Source organism: Borostomias antarcticus (assembly GCF_949987555.1).
Source record: "Borostomias antarcticus genome assembly, chromosome: 4".
In the NCBI taxonomy this organism is placed as follows: domain Eukaryota; kingdom Metazoa; phylum Chordata; class Actinopteri; order Stomiiformes; family Stomiidae; genus Borostomias; species Borostomias antarcticus.
Window position 1 is genome coordinate 8320915 of NC_140237.1, and position 19006 is coordinate 8339920.

Below are 19006 nucleotides of genomic sequence, written 5' to 3' on the forward strand. Positions count from 1 at the left end.
TCTTTTAGTTCTTGTACTGGAGCTGTAAGGAGGGGGGAGGTTAGAACGATTCCAAGGGCCCTGAACTTCCAGGGGCCCCCATAAACCATTATTATTATTATTATTTAATTTTTTTAATGATGATGATAATGATGATGATTATTAATATTATTATTAGCATAAGGTCTTGGTTTGGGGGGCCGAATATTATATTATTTTACAGGGCCCAAAATTTCTAACGGCACCCCTGAAAATGGCACTCCATTTCCTGATCAGGTCAGCCCCAATGTGAGGGTCAGAAAGAGCAGCATGGTGGTCAGGCCCGGCATCTCCTTACAGCACGTTGCATCAGCTAATGTAGCGAGAGAAGTCTTAGATCATCTTCTGTGGGTTTATTTTATTACTTGTATACATTTCTTATACTTCCTTTGATTCTCAGACACATAGCCTCTAGATTCTTACCAGGAACTATTTGCCTCCCACATTGAAGTCACCCTTTCTCATCTTGAAGTCTGCTACGGACTCATGTGCTTTTTGTGCTTTGTTTTTGAAGCCATAGAGAATAGACTCATAAAAACAACCCCATACATAGACACACACACATTCACCAAACACTATGAGTCGTGTGTGTGTGTCCATGGAGCACAGAGGGTTCTGGGCAGTGCAGTGGAACATGGAGCCATTGAGCTCAGTCAGTACAGACTCCATCCCCCGCTCCCTCCCATCACACTCCTCTCTCCCGTCCAGCAGAGGCCTGCATACCTTGGTCCAGGTGAACAGAGGCTCAGGGAACACCTCGTTTGAGAGTGGGGATGTGGCAGAAGAATACAAAAGAGACCTTTAGTGTCTAGTTTAATGTCTTTCACTGAACCTCCACACAACATTCCTCATAAACCATCTTCGGTGACATATTAATGTAATATATTTAAACATTTACATAGCCGCTTATCAGTTATCAGCTTATAACAGGGGTCTGCAACCTTTACTATCAAAAGAGCCATTTTGCCCCCTCTTCCACTAAAGAAAAATAGTCTGGAGCCACAAAACATAACACGGCTTATAAACTTTTAAAAGTTTTAATCTTTTTTTTAATTTTACCTGTTACAACAAACAGAAGTGCAGTGTGCATGTGTAGGCCTACTTAATAATAAATTAAACACTGACCTATGCAGGCCTATTTGAGTCCTTCCCGTATTTCTGTCAAATTAAAATAAAAACTAGCGCACTTTAATATAAATAAAACATATAGCCGCAGCTTAGCAAGTTTAAAAAAGTAAACATAAAATTAGCAACCTTTATGACAAGTCAATTTCAGTGTGCTCTCATCCTCTTCGGGTTTCTTTCTCGGCCAGCAATCAACCGAAGCACCTGAACATAGCTACAAAAAATCAGCTCCGGGTCTAAAATAAATGTTTTTTTCTGAAAAATAATAGCTTATTAAATGCTAGTGTTCTCATCTGTTTAATGTGACTTCTGTTTCTGAAGCTCGCTGCAGATCTTGCCTATGTCGGGGCTGTAAGATGTGACTTTGATCTTCAGACGTTCATATACGTGTCGGGAATGGCACTCCATGTTTCAAAAACAAGTTTGTCGGGTTTGGGGAGGTCTTCAACTTCATTTGTGCTCTTTAGATCACTGATTTATTCAGCCCTGCAACGGCCCCAAACCCAACTGCTGCTGCTGCTAGCATTCGTGAGGGCCATGAGGAGGAGATGCAAAAAGGTTTTAAAAGCGTCACTTCCAGAAGTGATCAGCTCTAGGTGCTGGACAGAAGATAGAATAAGTAGATTAAGTAGATTGTGTTAATTTGTAAGATTGTAATTTTTTTTAGATTGTAAATTGCAACTTGTAAATTTGTAATTTGTTATTGAGTATAAAAGTTTATCTATAGCATAATCTTGGAGTCAGTAGCAACATTTCACTGTGACTGTACACCGTACATTACATGTGACGAATAAAAGGAATCTTGATTAGAAACATAGAATCCGCACACTAGATATGCTCCCATAACATTTATTCCCACCTTTTCAACTGTGAGGAGTGCATGCTAACAGACTGAGTGCAGGTAGGACACTGTTTCTTTGTAGATATGCCAGCATCTGTCTATAGTTTTGTGTTGTTGGAAGTGGATCATTCAGCTCAATGTGCTTTTTCAAGCCGCCATGGCAGTTCTTATTGTAAGTAGCGAAAGTAAACCATGAGTTTTCATGCTGCCGTGGGCATGTCTGCCCTTGTCACCTTGTAACAACAACAGCAGCAGTGCTGTGATACGATATGTAGGGCTTACAGTAGTAAGGAATATAATACCATCAATAATAATAACTAATGTTGTTGGGCCACCATTGTTTTGAAACTCCCGGTTTGATTTATCGTCCCAATCCGCCCCTGAAGATCGACCTAACGAAAGCAGCAATACCAAACATGTCCTGCTCACACACATGTGCGCCTACAGAGCAATGAAATGCATTCATGGGTGGAGGTCTGTGCTCTCTGAGCACCATTTCTAGTTATTATTAGTATAAGGCCTGTGTATGTCCTGTTTCTGATTAGGGTCAAGAAGAGGCCATGCACCAATAAGACAATCAAATCACTCTGGATCTCTAACAACTTCATTTGCCTTGTTTAATAGGCAGCAAACAACCTATAAGCTGTTATTGTTCTCAGCACCTTGAAGCATGATGCGTTTTAGACATTCCCAGCGTGGGCTGCTGTGGATAAGGGTGATCTGAGGTATATTGCGCTACATCTCCCTGTTCTCAATACGTTGTCACAGGCTGCTGCCTGTATTTAGGAAATCATCTTGGATTGATACATACATATCAATTAGAACAAAATAAAACATTTAGAAAACATTGCTTAGTTTTGCCCTCTGCTGGCCAAAGTGAATACATCATAATCATGATACAATTTCTTTGTTATTTTTATTTACAAAAATATAAACAGGACCACTTATAGAAATATTCAGTAACACAGAACATTGCGGCCATTAACACGTCAATGCAATAGTTGCTACTCTTTTAATTCAGCTTTGAAAAGCAAAAATACACAGTAGCATTCCTCCCTCAATTTTGTGTAAAGACGGTCACTATCATCAACATCATCAAACAGTTATGAACTTAGATTAATAGGAGTCACCTCTGTTAGAATTAAACATTACAAAAGCAAACATTTTCTTAACCCCTGTCAACACTATACATAAAGCACAGTGGTTCTAAATCAATGCCAGATCCTGTAATGTCCTGTAGGCTAGGAGTGGAGCATTCAATTATTATCATGTTGTGGCCATAAGTTGTAGAAGTGTTTTACTCTCACCTCTACTTCATCCTGTGACTAACAAACTGTAATGAGCGAAATTAAAGATACACACAAAAATACATTTTGCATAATGTTGGCAAGTAAACAGGGCTCATCAGTAGCATCACTCTATAGTAGAAGTGTCCCTCTGACAGTTGTCAGATGAGGCTAGCTATCAGCAGCTTATTACCTAGCAGCCTTTGGAACTAGAATCTTTTCATGCTTTAGCTAACTCATTTGGCTTGTGGTGTAAAACAATTACAAAGGAGCTGCTACAGAAGACAGATTTGACTTCCAGGCTAATCAACTTTCAGATAAGCCAGCGGGACAACAGCCATACCCATCAACTCCAACCCCACGCGCTGGGCTAGGGCTAAAGGAACGCTGAGGGCAGATGGAACGCAACTACGGCTCCAGTTGAAAACCACAACCAAAACACCCCCAATTCTTACAAACAAGTTCAAATAACTCATGAACTTAGTACAGGCTATTCAAGAATATAATAAGTTGCGAAACATGACAAGTCCGTTCTTTCACACTGCGGAACTCTTTCATGGTCTAATCCACCTAGTGAGGACATTGTGTTTTAATGCCAGTCAGAGGCACTCTGTTATCTGCTTATAGCTTTGCTACGACGCACCGTCTACCTGTTGCTCCGGCTGAAACGGGTAGCTGAGAGCGGGCGGAAAGACCGGGTTTCTGGGCTGGTCATCAACCAGGACCAAGTCCTCCACATCCCTCCCTCTGAAGCGCCGTCTGCAGATCTTCACCGTCACTTTGCGCCCCTGGAAGGCTTTCAGGGCCTCTTTGGAGGCCATGGCCCTGGCGGCAGCCTCGTCCCGCCCGTACCCGGTGCCCATGTAGACAGTCAGACAGCGCAGCTCGCACACCTGCCCTTCCTTTTGAGTGCGGCCGGCCGGCAGGTCAGGAATGTCCTTCAGCGGCACGAACACACAGCTCAGGCTCTCCTTGGAGGACTCCACACAGGCCCGCAGGATCTCACAGTGGTCCAAGTTGGGACCAAAGCCCCCGGCTGACACCAGCTTCCAGGCCACAGCCTTGTAGAGGCGGTTGAAGAAGGGCTGGAGCTCGGCCGGAGCCTTTGGATGAGGGCCTGATTTCTGGCTTGCTGGTCGTGCTGCGGTCCTCCCTCCTCCCGCCTCATTAAGCCCTGCCTTGGTCCTCTTCCCATAGCTGTCAGCATCGCCCCCTGAAAAGTGCATTATAAGTGAGGGATTCCTCACAACACTATGTTCACCTGGAGACCGACACCTTCTAGGGGCATGGGGTGTACAGGAGGTGGACTGAATCATATCTGGATAATTGGACCTAAACAAAAAGCAGCAGGCTATACCACATATGCGAAAGGTAGTGTCAAGTGTAACAATGGATGTTTGTTAGAGTCATTCCAGTTAAACCACAGTCACTGCTGCTTGAATTCCTGATTCACTCCAAGTAGTTATTGGAGGCAAGCCAAACTTGTTTATTGCAAGAGTATCAGAGAAAGACTGTTTTCATTCTTTGTTGAAAATGATAATCTCTGTATTTCACACTTCTATTGTACCTGAGGCTGCACTTCTCTTCCCTTTCGCTATGATCTCATCCCTTGTTGTTCGAACTGGAGCATCATGGACAACGATTCCCTCGCCCATCTCCCGGATTTTGTCCATTACAGGTTCTGGGTATCTGAGGGATGAGAGAGCAGCGAGAAGACATTGGTTTGTTACCTTCCTAAATCCGTTATTGACTTAATGTTTCAAGAATAATAGTTTGAGGAATAGCTCATTTTGTAGACATACCTGCAGCCAAGGAACACATGGTTGGCCCAGACCATGGACAAAGAGAGCAGCCTGTCCATACCGGCACTGGAGACACCAGGCTGGACTGTGGGGAAGGTCTCCATGTTCCTCAGGATGAACTCTTGTCTGGCATTCCACTGTTTGTTGGTCTCACACAACCCCCTGAGACTCTCCACCCATTGGACAAGGTGAGGGTTCTGATCCAAGTACTCTGACACAACATCCTCCCCACTCCTCCCCTCTGCCATCACTGAATCAAAACAGAGGCACGTTATGTAAACACTGCTGTTGAACTTCAAGTACGCCGAGACCAGTTCGTTTTTGATCTGGCACAAACAGATCTCTATGGTGAGTAGCCAGACTGATTTGCAAAAGAAACAGAATGTGAGCTCGCGAAATGAGGATGGTCTCAGTCTAGTTGATTTGCGTGACCTAGCTAGCTTAACGAGTTTCTTCATGAATCTGGTGGGTAGAAAAGAAAATAAGGGCAGTTAAAGCATTACGGTTGTGCATCTGTAAAGTTCTTTTAATCATCTTATAGCAATGACACACGCGACACCAAGAAACACACAACACACACACACACATGGGGGAGCGATTGCTGAAGAAATGTATCCTCTGCATTTCCCCCATCCAAGCGGTCTCCTCCAAGGACACCCAGTAGCAGTAGGCAGCCCTCATCAGCAGTGCCGAGGAACTAAGTACTCATGTCCATGTCCTGGTCAGCATGTTCAGTTTCTACTGTTTTTACTAGGGTTCTTTTTGGGGGAGGAAATGCGAGCAGTGAGCACGGGAAGAACATGCAAACCCCACAGAGAGGCCAGTGAGAGCCCACCAGACCTGGGTAGAACATGCCCCCCAGGGAGAGCCCCCCAGAGCACCAACAGACCTGGGTAGAACCACCCCCCAGTGAGAGCCCCCCAGAGCACCAACAGACCTGGGTAGAACATGCCCCCCACCAGAGCACTAACAGACCTGGGTAGAACATGCCCCCCACCAGAGCACTAACAGACCTGGGGTGAACCACCCCCCAGGGTAGAACAAGCCCCCCAGTGCCTAAACCCCCCCATGCGGAAATCGACCCCGGCGGCAGTGCAAAGCCCCGTACCACCCTGACCCCTGACCCCGTGTGCCTGATTTGCTAGCTAGCTAGTTAGCACTCAAACCAGAGAGGCTCAACTAGCCAGCTAGCCTTGTTAGCAGCAAACTGACGTTATGCTGAACGCTGAGGCAACAATTCGTCATGGCAAGTAAACATTTAAACTGTGACTAGCTGGCCAGCCACGTTAGCTAACGTTACAACAAACGTCCAAAGCCTCGCTAGCACTGTAGTTGCGGTTACCTAGCTTACCAAGCGCCTCGTTTGTGTCACGTTAAGCTTTATAGTTCATCAACTAACTGCAAATTAAATTACTAATTAGCAAACTGTTAGCTTACGTTTGAGTAGGCTAGCTAGTCAGTTGGCTTGGTAACCTACCTCTGACTAACTAGTAAAAGCTCCCCAGCTTCGTAGACAGACGCTGTTGTCGATGGCGACTTCAGTGTGGAGCGGTAACGCCGGGTTGTAGTTCAGACCGACTGCAGCAATGGAGAGTTGTTGTCAAACTACAATTCCCATGAATCTACCCGTACGATAGGTCCACATGAATAATAATGACGTCATCATTTCTATTGATCAATCCATCCATGGACCGATCCGCTGCATGTGACTTTTCACTAGCCGACTAAATCTTGCTGTACACAAACAACCATATTGTGGGGAAAGCGAACAAGCAGTAGGTTTGAAGGAATGGACACAAATCCCAGAAGTGTCCCTCCTCATGTCAGTGATCAAACGTCATCAACGTGCGGCGGTAGAAGCAGGTCGTGGATAGATGGGATACAGTGGAAGGACGTTAAAGGCTAGTTCCCATACACGCAGAGGACATTTAGGCTTGAGTTTGGGGTTAAGTTAAGGTTAGAGTTAAGGTTAAGGTAAGGTTTAGGGTTAAGGTTAGGCTTAGATATAGGGCTGGGTTAAGGTTAGGGTTAGGTTTAGGGTTGGGGTTTGACCGGTCTTTGCATTTATGGGAACTAGCCTTCTATACAAGCTGTATTCCGTCTATCGTAGAAGTAGCGGTGTTGTGAATCCCCATGTTAATAAACAGCTAAAGCAAAATGATTCACGAACTCTTGTTGACGCTTAGTGGATACCCTGGCGCAATATTTTCGTGGAACAAACGAACAGGCCTACAGGTAGGTAGTTAAAATAAGTAAAAGTTAGACATGGATAGCAAACATTAGCTTAACATTCCCAATGACAGTGTGTGGTTCAATAATAAACGTGTGCTTCTCCTGCAGGTGTCTCAGGACCTGCCGTTTCTCCATCCCAGTGAAACCAGTGTCCTGAATCGCCTCTGCAAACTGGGATCTGACTACATCCGATTCACAGAGTTCATAGAGCAACACACTGGCCATGTTCACCAGCAGGTAAGATGATCATCCGTATTACATTACATTACATTACAGTCATTTAGCAGACGCTTTTATCCAAAGCGACAAACAATAATTGCATTTAACGTAGGAATAGCCAATCTACTACTACTTGCCAGAACTCACAAGTGCATCTTCTTTCTAAAACAAGTGACTAAGAGCATAATCTAGTGCTGAAGGCAAAGTGCAAGAATCACAATCTAAAGTACAGTGCAATATAATATAATACAATAAGTGCTTAGGTGGGAGGATTGTTGTAGTACTTCTTGAAGAGATGAGTTTTGAGCCTGCGACGAAAGACGTATTCAGACGCTTCACCGGTCTTTTATGGCCTAATATGTATATATTGTTCCCCATACAGGAGCAGCACTCCAATCAGCCTAACCAGGCTGGACTCAGTGGGGTTTATCTGCGGGCCTTCTGCACTGGTCTGGACTCCATGCTGCAGCCTTACAGACAGGCCCTGCTGGACCTTGAGCAAGAGGTCAGGGAGCCTACGATACATATGCTTTGAAACATGCAGGCCTGATGGATAATCCATCGTTCACCCGTCAATAATATGCACTGTTACTGTATTCTTTATTTCAGTTTCTTGGTGATCCACATCTGTCAATATCCCATGTGAATTATATGCTGGACCAGGTAATGGAATCCCTGTTTGATCTTTATTTTACTGACTTGTGTGACTCATACAATTCACATGACAGAAAGAATGTTAGACAGCTATGATGCTTTTTTAGCCTCTCTTACTCTGAAATGTAATTTAATGTCATGTATTGCTTCATAAATGTTCTTAGTCGGTAGACAAACATACTCCAGGAGCTTGCTCGATCGCCTTGTTGAGAGGGGTCAGGGAAGAATTTTTACAGCTCACTTATCTGGCCCCCGGGTGATTACTGTTTTTGGCTTCCCTCTGGAATATGTAGAGAGTGGGTCGTATGCCCACCTCCCTTGTTCTCTGTAAAGCGCATTGTGTTGCCTCTGGGTATGAAATGCGCTATACAAATAAAGCTTTGATTGATTGATTGATTGATTGAGCTGATTGGAAAATGAAACGGCCAGTCAAAACCATCTTCTAATAGTGAGTCTTCTTTTCCCCTAGTTCCAGCTGCTGTTTCCCTCTGTAATGGTGGTGGTGGAGACGATCAAATCCCAGAAGGTAATCAACACAGAGGAGAGAAAATGACTCCCTCCACAGAACAAACTGGCAGAGCACAAGCTGGGTAACGGGTGAATTGATTAGCGTGAAATCAGGAAATGAGGTCACATACTGTATGGTCTCTATCTGAACTAGATCCACGGCTGTCAGATCCTGGAGACGGTGTACAAACACAGCTGCGGGGGTCTGCCCACTGTGCGCGGAGCCCTGGAGAAGTAAGCTAGCTAACTACCACGCCATTGAAAAAAGATATAATGAATACATTATTAACTTCCTAAATAATAAACTTCCTAAAGCTCTTTTAAAGATGTCTTCGAACCGTGGCCGTTCTTTACGATGCGTTTCTTGTGCAGGATTCTGGCCGTGTGCCACGGAGTGATGTACAAACAGCTGGCAGCGTGGATGCTGCACGGCCTGCTGCTGGACCAGAGCGAGGAGTTCTTCGTGAAGCAGGGGCCCAGTGCAGGAGGGGCTGCCGCCAGCCAGGAGGAGGAGGAGGAGGACCTGGGGATCGGAGGGCTGAGTGGGAAACAGCTGAAGGAACTACAGGACCTGGTGAGAGGAGAGCTGCTGCCAGAGCTCCTAGTGGATCAGGCCGGGTTCCTTCTTTTTTGATTTATTTTTCATAGCGCATTTCATACCCAGAGGCAACACAATGCGCTTTACAGAGAACAAGGGAGTTGGGCATTGGTCCCACCCCTACATATTCCAGAGGGAAGCAAAAAACAGTATCACCCGGGGGCCAGAAAAGTGAGCTGTAAAAATTCATCCCTGACCCCTCTCAACAAGGCGATTGAGGTTTCTATGATCTGCTGTGTGTGTCTGTGTTCCTCTGTAGAGGCTGATAGAGGAGGAGAACATGCTGGCTCCATCACTGCAGCAGTTCTCCCTGCGTGCTGAGATGCTGCCCTCCTACATCCCAATCCGAGTGGCCGAGAAAATCCTTTTTGTGGGCGAGTCCGTCCAGATGTTTGAGAACCACAACCACAGTCCATCTAGAGCTGGTAAGAGTCCTGTCTTCTATGTCTATGCATGTACACAATCTACACCAGGGGCTCTCAACGTTTTGTAACTTAAGGACCACTTTTGATTGTTAAAAGAATTTGGAGGACCAGCTTCCCAAATGGGCCCTACATGAGGAAAAAAAGGTGGTCCATTACGTTTCTCATCCAAGGGCAAGGGATATGATTACCATGGTGTTATTCAAACATAACCGGTCATTGAAATTATGTATTTTAACTTGATTTGTTAAATGTGTGAGTTTGTGGGTGTATTTACAGCTTTGTAAATTACCAAACTTTATTTCTTTTTTTCTAGCCATTTGGCAGTAGGCTACCGCTGCCTCCCACTGGATGGGGCTCTGCACCACCGGTTGATTGGCTGCTCTACACCATGAGAACCAGCCAAGCTCTGATGTCATCTCTTCCTCCTTTCTGCTTCCCTGTCTAGGCTCTATCCTGAAGCACCAGGAGGACATGTTTGCTGCAGAGCTGCACAGACTCAAACAGCAGCCTCTCTTCAGCCTGGTGGACTTTGAGAATCTAATAGACTGCATCCGGAGCACTGTGGCAGAGGTGGGCTCACTCAATAAGATGTCCTTCTATTCTAATTCAATTGAGGGTCACACCAAGCATATAAGAATCAGAAATCAGAATCAGAATTCAGAATCAGAATTGAGATGATCATAGTAGAGAGTGTATCCTCTTCACACAGCACCTGTGGACATTAATGGTTGAGGAATCCGACCTGCTTGGACAGCTCAAGGTTTGTATGCTACAGACATACAGTTGGGACTGTACAATACGTTTTGAATCAGTCAGTTGTTAGAGACTTTTAAGATGCATACTCTTTTATATCCTTTTATAGATCATTAAGGACTTTTACCTGCTGGGGCGTGGCGAGCTCTACCAGGTGTTCATTGACCACGCCCAGCACATGCTGAAGACCCCGCCCACAGCGGTTACTGAACACGGTACAGGCACAGATCGTAACATCAACACGGTACACTCACAGATCTTAATATAGAATTAGATTCACTTAACACAGTACAGTCACAGATCTTAATATAGAATTAGATTCACTTAACACGGTACAGTCACAGATCTTAATATAGAATTTGATTCACTTAACACGGTACAGTCACAGATCAGATGGAGGGAAGTTTGGATGGATGGATGATGATGGATGAGTTGCAGCTCTAGTTTGACGGCTGCCTCATGTGTGATTTGTTTGAGAACGTTCTTTTGTAGAACTTACTTTTTATTAGAAAATCAGGTGAAGGCCAAACCTCCAGCTTCTCACTTGGCTCAACAAGAGCATGACCTTCCCTTGGTGTCTATAGTTATGAGTTCAAGCCCTGAGTGATGCAGAATAAACATGCTAATGGATACTCAGGCATTGTACTGTTTGGATTTCAGACACATGATTTTAATTTAAGAAGTTTTACAATGTTTTTATTTATTTATTATTTATTTATCATTTATTTAACAAGGAGGGTCACATTGAGATGTGAGATCTCTCCTTTTTAAGGGAGACCAAGACAACAGCAGCAATAAAATGTACAGTTCATCACATAAAAACAAAAACCACATAGAGTAACCTACGTGTTAGTAAAAGTGCACACAGTAAAATATACAATACATCACACAAACACAAGAGAAGAGTGACCTATATGGTAATAGAAGTACATGACTGAGAGGGTACAGTCATTTTTCAGTGGGGACCTATTCTACAGAAAACAACAACACTTCTTGTAATGAATTCTGTAATAAGGATTTAAATTCACCAAGTGAGACCAGAGTGTCTAAGTGGGTGAGGTCTTGTAGTCCATTCCATGCTAAGGGAGCAACATGAGAGAAGGCTGTCTTCCCTAGTTCAGTGATAGTGATACAGTTATACAGTAGGACTATATCAGTTATACAGTAGGACTGTATCAGTTATACAGTAGGACTGTATCAGTTATACAGTAGGACTGTATCAGTTATACAGTAGGACTGTATCAGTTATACAGTAGGACTGCATCAGTTATACAGTAGGACTATATCAGTTATACAGTAGGACTGTATCAGTTATTCAATAGGACTATATCAGTTATACAGTAGGACTGTATCAGTTATACAGTAGGACTGTATCAGTTATACAGTAGGACTATATCAGTTATAGAGGAGGACTGTATCAGTTATTCAATAGGACTATATCAGTTATACAGGAGGACTGTATCAGTTATACAGTAGGACTGTATCAAGTTATACAGGAGGACTATATCAGTTATTCAATAGGACTATATCAGTTATACAGGAGGACTGTATCAGTTATACAGTAGGACTGTATCAGTTATACAGTAGGACTGTATCAGTTATACAGGAGGACTGTATCAGTTATACAGTAGGACTGTATCAGTTATTCAATAGGACTATATCAGTTATACAGTAGGACTGTATCAGTTATACAGTAGGACTATATCAGTTATACAGTAGGACTGTATCAGTTATTCAATAGGACTGTATCAGTTATACAGTAGGACTGCATCAGTTATACAGGAGGACTGTATCAGTTATACAGTAGGACTATATCAGTTATACAGTAGGACTGTATCAGTTATACAGTAGGACTGCATCAGTTATACAGGAGGACTGTATCAGTTATACAGGAGGACTGTATCAGTTATTCAATAGGACTATATCAGTTATACAGTAGGACTGCATCAGTTATACAGGAGGACTGCATCAGTTATACAGTAGGACTGCATCAGTTATACAGGAGGACTGTATCAGTTATACAGTAGGACTGCATCAGTTATTCAGTAGGACTGTATCAGTTATACAGTAGGACTGTCAGTTATACAGTAGGACTGTATCAGTTATACAGGAGGACTATATCAGTTATACAGTAGGACTGTATCAGTTATACAGGAGGACTATATCAGTTATACAGGAGGACTGTATCAGTTATACAGTAGGACTGTCAGTTATACAGTAGGACTGTATCAGTTATACAATAGGACTGTATCAGTTATACAGTAGGACTGCATCAGTTATACAGTAGGACTGTATCAGTTATACAGTAGGACTGTATCATTTATACAGTAGGACTGTCAGTTATACAGTAGGACTGTATCAGTTATACAGTAGGACTGTATCAGTTATACAGTAGGACTGCATCAGTTATACAGTAGGACTGTATCAGTTATACAGTAGGACTGTATCAGTTATACAGTAGGACTGCATCAGTTATACAGGAGGACTGCATCAGTTATACAGGAGGACTGCATCAGTTATACAGGAGGACTATATCAGTTATACAGTAGGACTGTATCAGTTATACAGTAGGACTATATCAGTTATACAGGAGGACTGTATCAGTTATACAGGAGGACTGTCAGTTATACAGTAGGACTATATCAGTTATACAGTAGGACTATATCAGTTATACAGTAGGACTATATCAGTTATACAGGAGGACTGTATCAGTTATACAGTAGGACTGCATCAGTTATACAGTAGGACTGTATCAGTTATACAGTAGGACTGTATCAGTTATACAGTAGGACTGCATCAGTTATACAGGAGGACTGTATCAGTTATACAGTAGGACTGCATCAGTTATTCAATAGGACTATATCAGTTATACAGTAGGACTGTATCAGTTATACAGTAGGACTGCATCAGTTATACAGTAGGACTGTATCAGTTATACAGGAGGACTGTATCAGTTATACAGGAGGACTGTATCAGTTATACAGGAGGACTGTATCAATTATACAGGAGGACTATATCAGTTATACAGTAGGACTGTATCAGTTATTCAGTAGGACTGTATCAGTTATTCAGTAGGACTGTATCAGTTATTCAGTAGGACTATCAGTTATACAGTAGGACTGTGTCGTCAGCCTATACATTGGCTGTATGGATTCTTTTCCCTAGATAATTTATTTAAAAAAAAGAAAGAAAATAAAAGTGGTGCTCAAATTGACCCATGGGGAACACCTTTGTTCATTTCTAAAAAGCTTGATTTGCAGTTCTCTGCAAATATACATTGTGTTCTCTTAGTCACATAATTTCTGAACCAGTTAATGGTGACCAATGTCACCCAGTCTATACAGTAGTAACTCATGGTCTACTGAGTCAAATGCTTTAGAAAAATCAATGAACAATGCTGCACTGTGTTGTTTCTTGTCAAGTGTGTTGATTATGTCATTGACCACTAGCATTGCTGGGCGATGGTGCTCTGCCCTGACCTGAAGCCTGACTGAACCTCCCTCAGGATGTGGTTCTCCAGTAGGAATAGCTTTAGTTGAGTATTCACAAGGGACTCAGAAGCATTGAGTATTCACAAAGGACTCAGAAGCATTGAGTATTCACAAGGGACTCAGAAGCATTGAGTATTCACAAGGGACTCAGAAGCACTGGGTATTCACAAGGGACTCAGAAGCACTGGGTATTCACAAGGGACTCAGAAGCACTGGGTATTCACAAGGGACTCAGAAGCACTGGGTATTCACAAGGGACTCAGAAGCACTGGGTATTCACAAGGGACTCAGAAGCATTGGCCAGGACAGGGAGCGTAGACATGGGGCAAGTGATTACAGGTTCGTACGCTCATGGAACAATGGAAAAGTCAGAGAATCTGAAAATGGTTTAGTCCTGGAAAAGTGCTTGAAAAAAATAAAACCAGATAGAGCTAGATCAAATGAATGATTTGTAAATGATATGTTATTCAATAGCTTAATTTTTATCCAAGTAATATTCATACTGGTTTAAAACATGGTTGAGTAGTAGGCCTACAGCAGTGGAGGCTGGTGACTCCACACATTGGGGAGGACAGGAGGGAGAGATGTGACCCCCGTCCGTCTCTTTTCAGGTGTCTCTTTAGCTCCTGCTGTCTCTGTAGCACACTAATACTTCCAATTGATAAAATGTTGCAGACTCTGCTTGTGGCACACAATTTGTTGCTATCTGCAGATCAGTCTGGCCTTCCTCGTATCTAGAACAATTTCCAGAGATTGCATTTACAACTGGGCCAGTCAGGGAGACGGGGACTGCGCTCCAACTGCTGTTCTGTCCCCCTGATTGGTTCTATTTACAAATTGCGTGATCTGTAGCGTAACAAAGTTGGCACTTTATGATAAGTACTGCAGTGCCCATTCAAAACCTGCACACAGCGCCTTCTGGCTTCTTCTTCATCGTGTGGGTTTGTTGTTACGTCCTCCTCTCCCTCCAGGCTCGGGGCCGAAGGGCTATCCTTTTACCCCCCCGAGCCTGGGTGAGGGGCTATCCTTTTACCACCCCGCGCCTGGGTGAGGGGCTATCCTTTTACCACCCCGTGCCTGGGTGAGGGGCTATCCTTTTACCCCCCCGAGCCTGGGTGAGGGGCTATCCTTTTACCCCCCCGTGCCTGGGTGAGGGGCTATCCTTTTACCACCCTGCACCTGGGTGAGGGGCTATCCTTTTACCCCCCCGAGCCTGGGTGAGGGGCTATCCTTTTACCACCCTGCACCTGGGTGAGGGGCTATCCTTTTACCCCCCCGAGCCTGGGTGAGGGGCTATCCTTTTACCACCCCGAGCCTGGGTGAGGGGCTATCCTTTTACCCCCCCCGAGCCTGGGTGAGGGGCTATCCTTTTACCCCCCCGAGCCTGGGTGAGGGGCTATCCTTTTACCACCCCGCGCCTGGGTGAGGGGCTATCCTTTTACCACCCCGCGCCTGGGTGAGGGGCTATCCTTTTACCACCCCGCGCCTGGGTGAGGGGCTATCCTTTTACCACCCCGCGCCTGGGTGAGGGGCTATCCTTTTACCCCCCCGAGCCTGGGTGAGGGGCTATCCTTTTACCCCCCCAGAGCCTGGGTGAGGGGCTATCCTTTTACCCCCCCGAGCCTGGGTGAGGGGGTGACCCAGGATATACTGGATATATAGCCTTCTGGCTGCTAGGTGGTATATAAAACTGTGCCCGTGGTAAATTTGTGCCACAAAATTAGCTGGGTTGAAAGATGACCGCAATACAGTAGATTGCACTGTCATACACTACTGGAACAATCCAGTTAGAACCAGAGCAAACCTTGGTCATTCGCTGGTCTTGCTGGATTTACCTGGTGGGCGAGCCATCTGTCTTGCAGCCAATTGCAGCTATATTCCAACATGTTTTTTTCCCCACTAGATGTAAACGTGGCCTTTCAGCAGGCTGCTCACAAGGTGCTGTTGGATGACGACAACCTCCTGCCTCTCCTGCATCTCACCGTTGACTACCAGGGAAAAGACAACAAAGGTGCGTGTGCTTGTGATAGTAGCAGAGCAGAAGGGGCCCTCGTTTGTAGTAGTGTAGTAGTAGTGCTGAGCCCAGTTAGTACCCCCCCCCCCCCCCCCCCCCACCCGCCATGGTTAACATATAGATTTCTTTCCAGAGACCACAGGGACCAGAGAAAGTGCAACTCCTCCACAGGAAACGTCCCCTCGAGAGGTTCCCCCTACAGGCTGGGCTGCGCTGGGTCTGGCCTACAAGGTCCAGTGGCCCCTACACATCCTCTTCACTCCCGCGGTCCTGGAGAAGTGAGTACATGACCTCTCATGTGAATGATATCCTAGTTCCAACTTCCAAGTGGTCAGTTCCAATTATTGATGGAATTGCGTATACTTGAGTGCTTATTGGTGATGTGTGTGCAGGTATAACGTGGTGTTCAGGTACCTGCTGAGCGTGCGGCGGGTGATGATGTGTGTGCAGGTATAACGTGGTGTTCAGGTACCTGCTGAGCGTGCGGCGGGTGGTGATGTGTGTGCAGGTATAACGTGGTGTTCAGGTACCTGCTGAGCGTGCGGCGGGGGTGATGTGTGTGCAGGTATAACGTGGTGTTCAGGTACCTGCTGAGCGTGCGGCGGGTGGTGATGTGTGTGCAGGTATAACGTGGTGTTCGATACCTGCTGAGCGTGCGGCGGGTGGTGATGTGTGTGCAGGTATAACGTGGTGTTCAGGTACCTGCTGAGCGTGTGATGATGTGTGTGCAGGTATAACGTGGTGTTCAGGTACCTGCTGAGCGTGCGGCCGGTGGTGATGTGTGTGCAGGTATAACGTGGTGTTCAGGTACCTGCTGAGCGTGCGGCGGGTGGTGATGTGTGTGCAGGTATAACGTGGTGTTCAGGTACCTGCTGAGCGTGCGGCGGGTGGTGATGTGTGTGCAGGTATAACGTGGTGTTCAGGTACCTGCTGAGCGTGCGGCGGGTGGTGATGTGTGTGCAGGTATAACGTGGTGTTCAGGTACCTGCTGAGCGTGTGATGATGTGTGTGCAGGTATAACGTGGTGTTCAGGTACCTGCTGAGCGTGCGGCGGGTGGTGATGTGTGTGCAGGTATAACGTGGTGTTCAGGTACCTGCTGAGCGTGTGATGATGTGTGTGCAGGTATAACGTGGTGTTCAGGTACCTGCTGAGCGTGCGGCGGGTGCAGTCAGAGCTGCAGCACTGCTGGGCTCTGCAGATGCAGAGGAAGCACCTCAAGTCCAACCAGACCGATGCGGTCAAGTGGAGACTACGCAACCACATGGCGTTCCTGGTAGACAACCTGCAGTACTACCTACAGGTCAGTACCTACAGGTCAACAGGTCAGTACCTACAGGTCAATACCTACAGGTCAACAGGTCAGTACCTACAGGTCAGTACCTACAGGTCAATACCTACAGGTCAACAGGTCAGTACCTACAGGTCAATACCTACAGGTCAGTACTTACAGGTCAGTACCTACAGGTCAACAGGTCAGTACCTACAGGTCAGTACCTACAGGTCAATACCTACAGGTCATACCTACAGGTCAACAGGTCAGTACCTACAGGTCTGTACCTACAGGTCATACCTACAGGTCAACAGGTCAATACCTACAGGTCAGTACCTACAGGTCATACCTACAGGTCAGTACCTACAGGTCAACAGGTCTGTACCTACAGGTCAGTACCTACAGGTCATACCTACAGGTCAGTACCTACAGGTCATACTATGAAAAAGAACTTGTTCATGTGGAACTGTAGTAATACGCGCCCATCTGGTCTTTCTTTATTGCCAGTCTATTGTGACGGTTTTAAGAATAGATCTTAGCACATCTTGCAACCCTAAAGCCCTAAGAATGTACCTTGAAATTCATCCTTACTGTACAGCCGCCATAACAATAGTCAATGCCTTCGTTATTTGCGTTGTACTTAAAGAACTACATGTAGTGTGTGTATTTAGCTTCTGGTCTGTCTCCTGCTTGTGTTCTCCAAGGTGGACGTGCTGGAGTCTCAGTTCTCTCAGCTTCTGCAGCAGATCAACTCCACGAGAGACTTCGAGAGCATCAGACTGGCCCATGACCACTTCCTTAGCAATCTGCTCGCCCAGTCATTCATCCTCCTAAAGCCGGTAAACATACAACACAAGACTTCCATGTGACGTCAGTTGTATTGCTGGTTTCAGAGCACTTTCTTCAACTCCCTTGTCTGCAGGTTTTCCACTGCTTAAATGAGATCCTGGAGTTGTGCCATAACTTCTGCTCGTTGGTCAGTCAGAATGTGGCTCCGCTCGACGAGAGAGGGACGGCTCAACTGGACATCCTGGTCAAGGTGTGCTGCTGCGTAGGAGCATGAATGATATCGCCTGGTCATTTCAACACTTTTGATGAAGCTGTCTGTCCACCGGTGGGCTGCAGTGATGCAGATGTCAGGGTTATAGTCATGTCTGTGTATTCCATTGTCACAAACCTCAACAGTGAAAACGTTCATAAATCACTTACTTCCAGGGCTTCAGTCGCCAGTCCTTCCTGCTGTTCAAGATCCTGTCTAGCGTGAGAAACCACCAGATCAACTCTGGCCTCGCTCAGCTCCTCCTCAGGCTGGACTATAACAAGTACTACACCCAGTCAGGAGGCACCCTGGGCAGGTAGGCCCTCTGAAGAGAGAGTAGCTACCAATACCACTTATTTATGTACCATTACCCTTCGATTGCATCTCAACACTTCTTCTCAACACTTCTAGCCCACCTCTGTGGGAGACGATACTGAACCTGTCTTGTTTGCCTCCAATTGTTCCAGTTTTGGCCTGTGAGAGAATGAAAGGTGTGGCTCAAACACAGACATCCGAGCCCAAACCTGGAGACGGAGGCATTCCCCACCAGTTCACCATCACAATGGAAGAGCTGGAGCATTAGTCATTGTATTTATGCGTGTTGTTAATTTAACCTCATGCTATACTGTTCAGAATATACTTTAAATGTTGATTCCAAGTTTTGTATTCTCAGTCGTCACCATCCCTTCACTATGAATTGTAATATTTTACCATTGTGTGCCATTTCACTC

The 19006-nt window shown here is 45.3% G+C and overlaps 2 protein-coding genes across 4 annotated transcripts; one reads left to right on the forward strand and one right to left on the reverse strand.

The window, feature by feature from the left end:
• Nucleotides 1–2972: 2972 nt before the first annotated feature.
• Nucleotides 2973–6615, reverse strand: cdkn2aip (CDKN2A interacting protein). Of its 3 annotated transcripts, none has more exons than XM_084437139.1 (4): nt 6550–6615; nt 5073–5322; nt 4838–4959; nt 2973–4483 (listed from the first exon to the last, which is right to left on the reverse strand). In XM_084437139.1, the coding sequence occupies exons 2-4, from the start codon at nt 5318–5320 to the stop codon at nt 3903–3905; spliced, it is 951 nt and encodes a 316-aa protein (XP_084293265.1). In that variant the 5' UTR covers nt 5321–5322; nt 6550–6615; the 3' UTR covers nt 2973–3902. The 3 variants fall into 3 exon arrangements, with proteins under 3 accessions (XP_084293265.1, XP_084293266.1, XP_084293264.1); XM_084437140.1 differs by having other exon boundaries at nt 6510–6554; XM_084437138.1 differs by lacking the exon at nt 6550–6615 and having other exon boundaries at nt 5073–5772.
• Nucleotides 6616–7158: 543 nt separating this feature from the next.
• On the forward strand, nt 7159–19004 carry tubgcp4 (tubulin gamma complex component 4). Its single transcript, XM_084436580.1, has 18 exons — nt 7159–7307; nt 7413–7541; nt 7906–8028; nt 8133–8186; nt 8647–8703; nt 8839–8918; nt 9057–9258; nt 9542–9707; nt 10153–10277; nt 10417–10467; nt 10570–10675; nt 15855–15962; nt 16099–16243; nt 17089–17266; nt 17941–18075; nt 18159–18275; nt 18452–18591; nt 18743–19004. Exons 1-18 carry the CDS (start codon nt 7230–7232, stop codon nt 18753–18755), a joined length of 2007 nt encoding a protein of 668 aa, XP_084292706.1. The 5' UTR covers nt 7159–7229; the 3' UTR covers nt 18756–19004.
• Nucleotides 19005–19006: the final 2 nt, after the last annotated feature.

What these genes read in the sequence shown, in the direction of transcription:
- cdkn2aip (XM_084437138.1), bottom strand. Translation starts at nt 5,530, where the DNA reads ATGAAGAAACTCGTTAAGCTAGCTAGGTCACGCAAATCAACTAGACTG. An exon ending in CATGTGTTCCTTGGCTGCAG is followed by an intron (nt 4,960 to 5,072) that starts GTATGTCTACAA and finishes CTCATCCCTCAG; the next exon opens with ATACCCAGAACCTGTAATGG. An exon ending in GAAGAGAAGTGCAGCCTCAG is followed by an intron (nt 4,484 to 4,837) that starts GTACAATAGAAG and finishes TGCACTTTTCAG; the next exon opens with GGGGCGATGCTGACAGCTAT.
- tubgcp4 (XM_084436580.1), top strand. Translation starts at nt 7,230, where the DNA reads ATGATTCACGAACTCTTGTTGACGCTTAGTGGATACCCTGGCGCAATA. An exon ending in ACAAACGAACAGGCCTACAG is followed by an intron (nt 7,308 to 7,412) that starts GTAGGTAGTTAA and finishes CTTCTCCTGCAG; the next exon opens with GTGTCTCAGGACCTGCCGTT. An exon ending in CCAGGGAAAAGACAACAAAG is followed by an intron (nt 15,963 to 16,098) that starts GTGCGTGTGCTT and finishes ATTTCTTTCCAG; the next exon opens with AGACCACAGGGACCAGAGAA.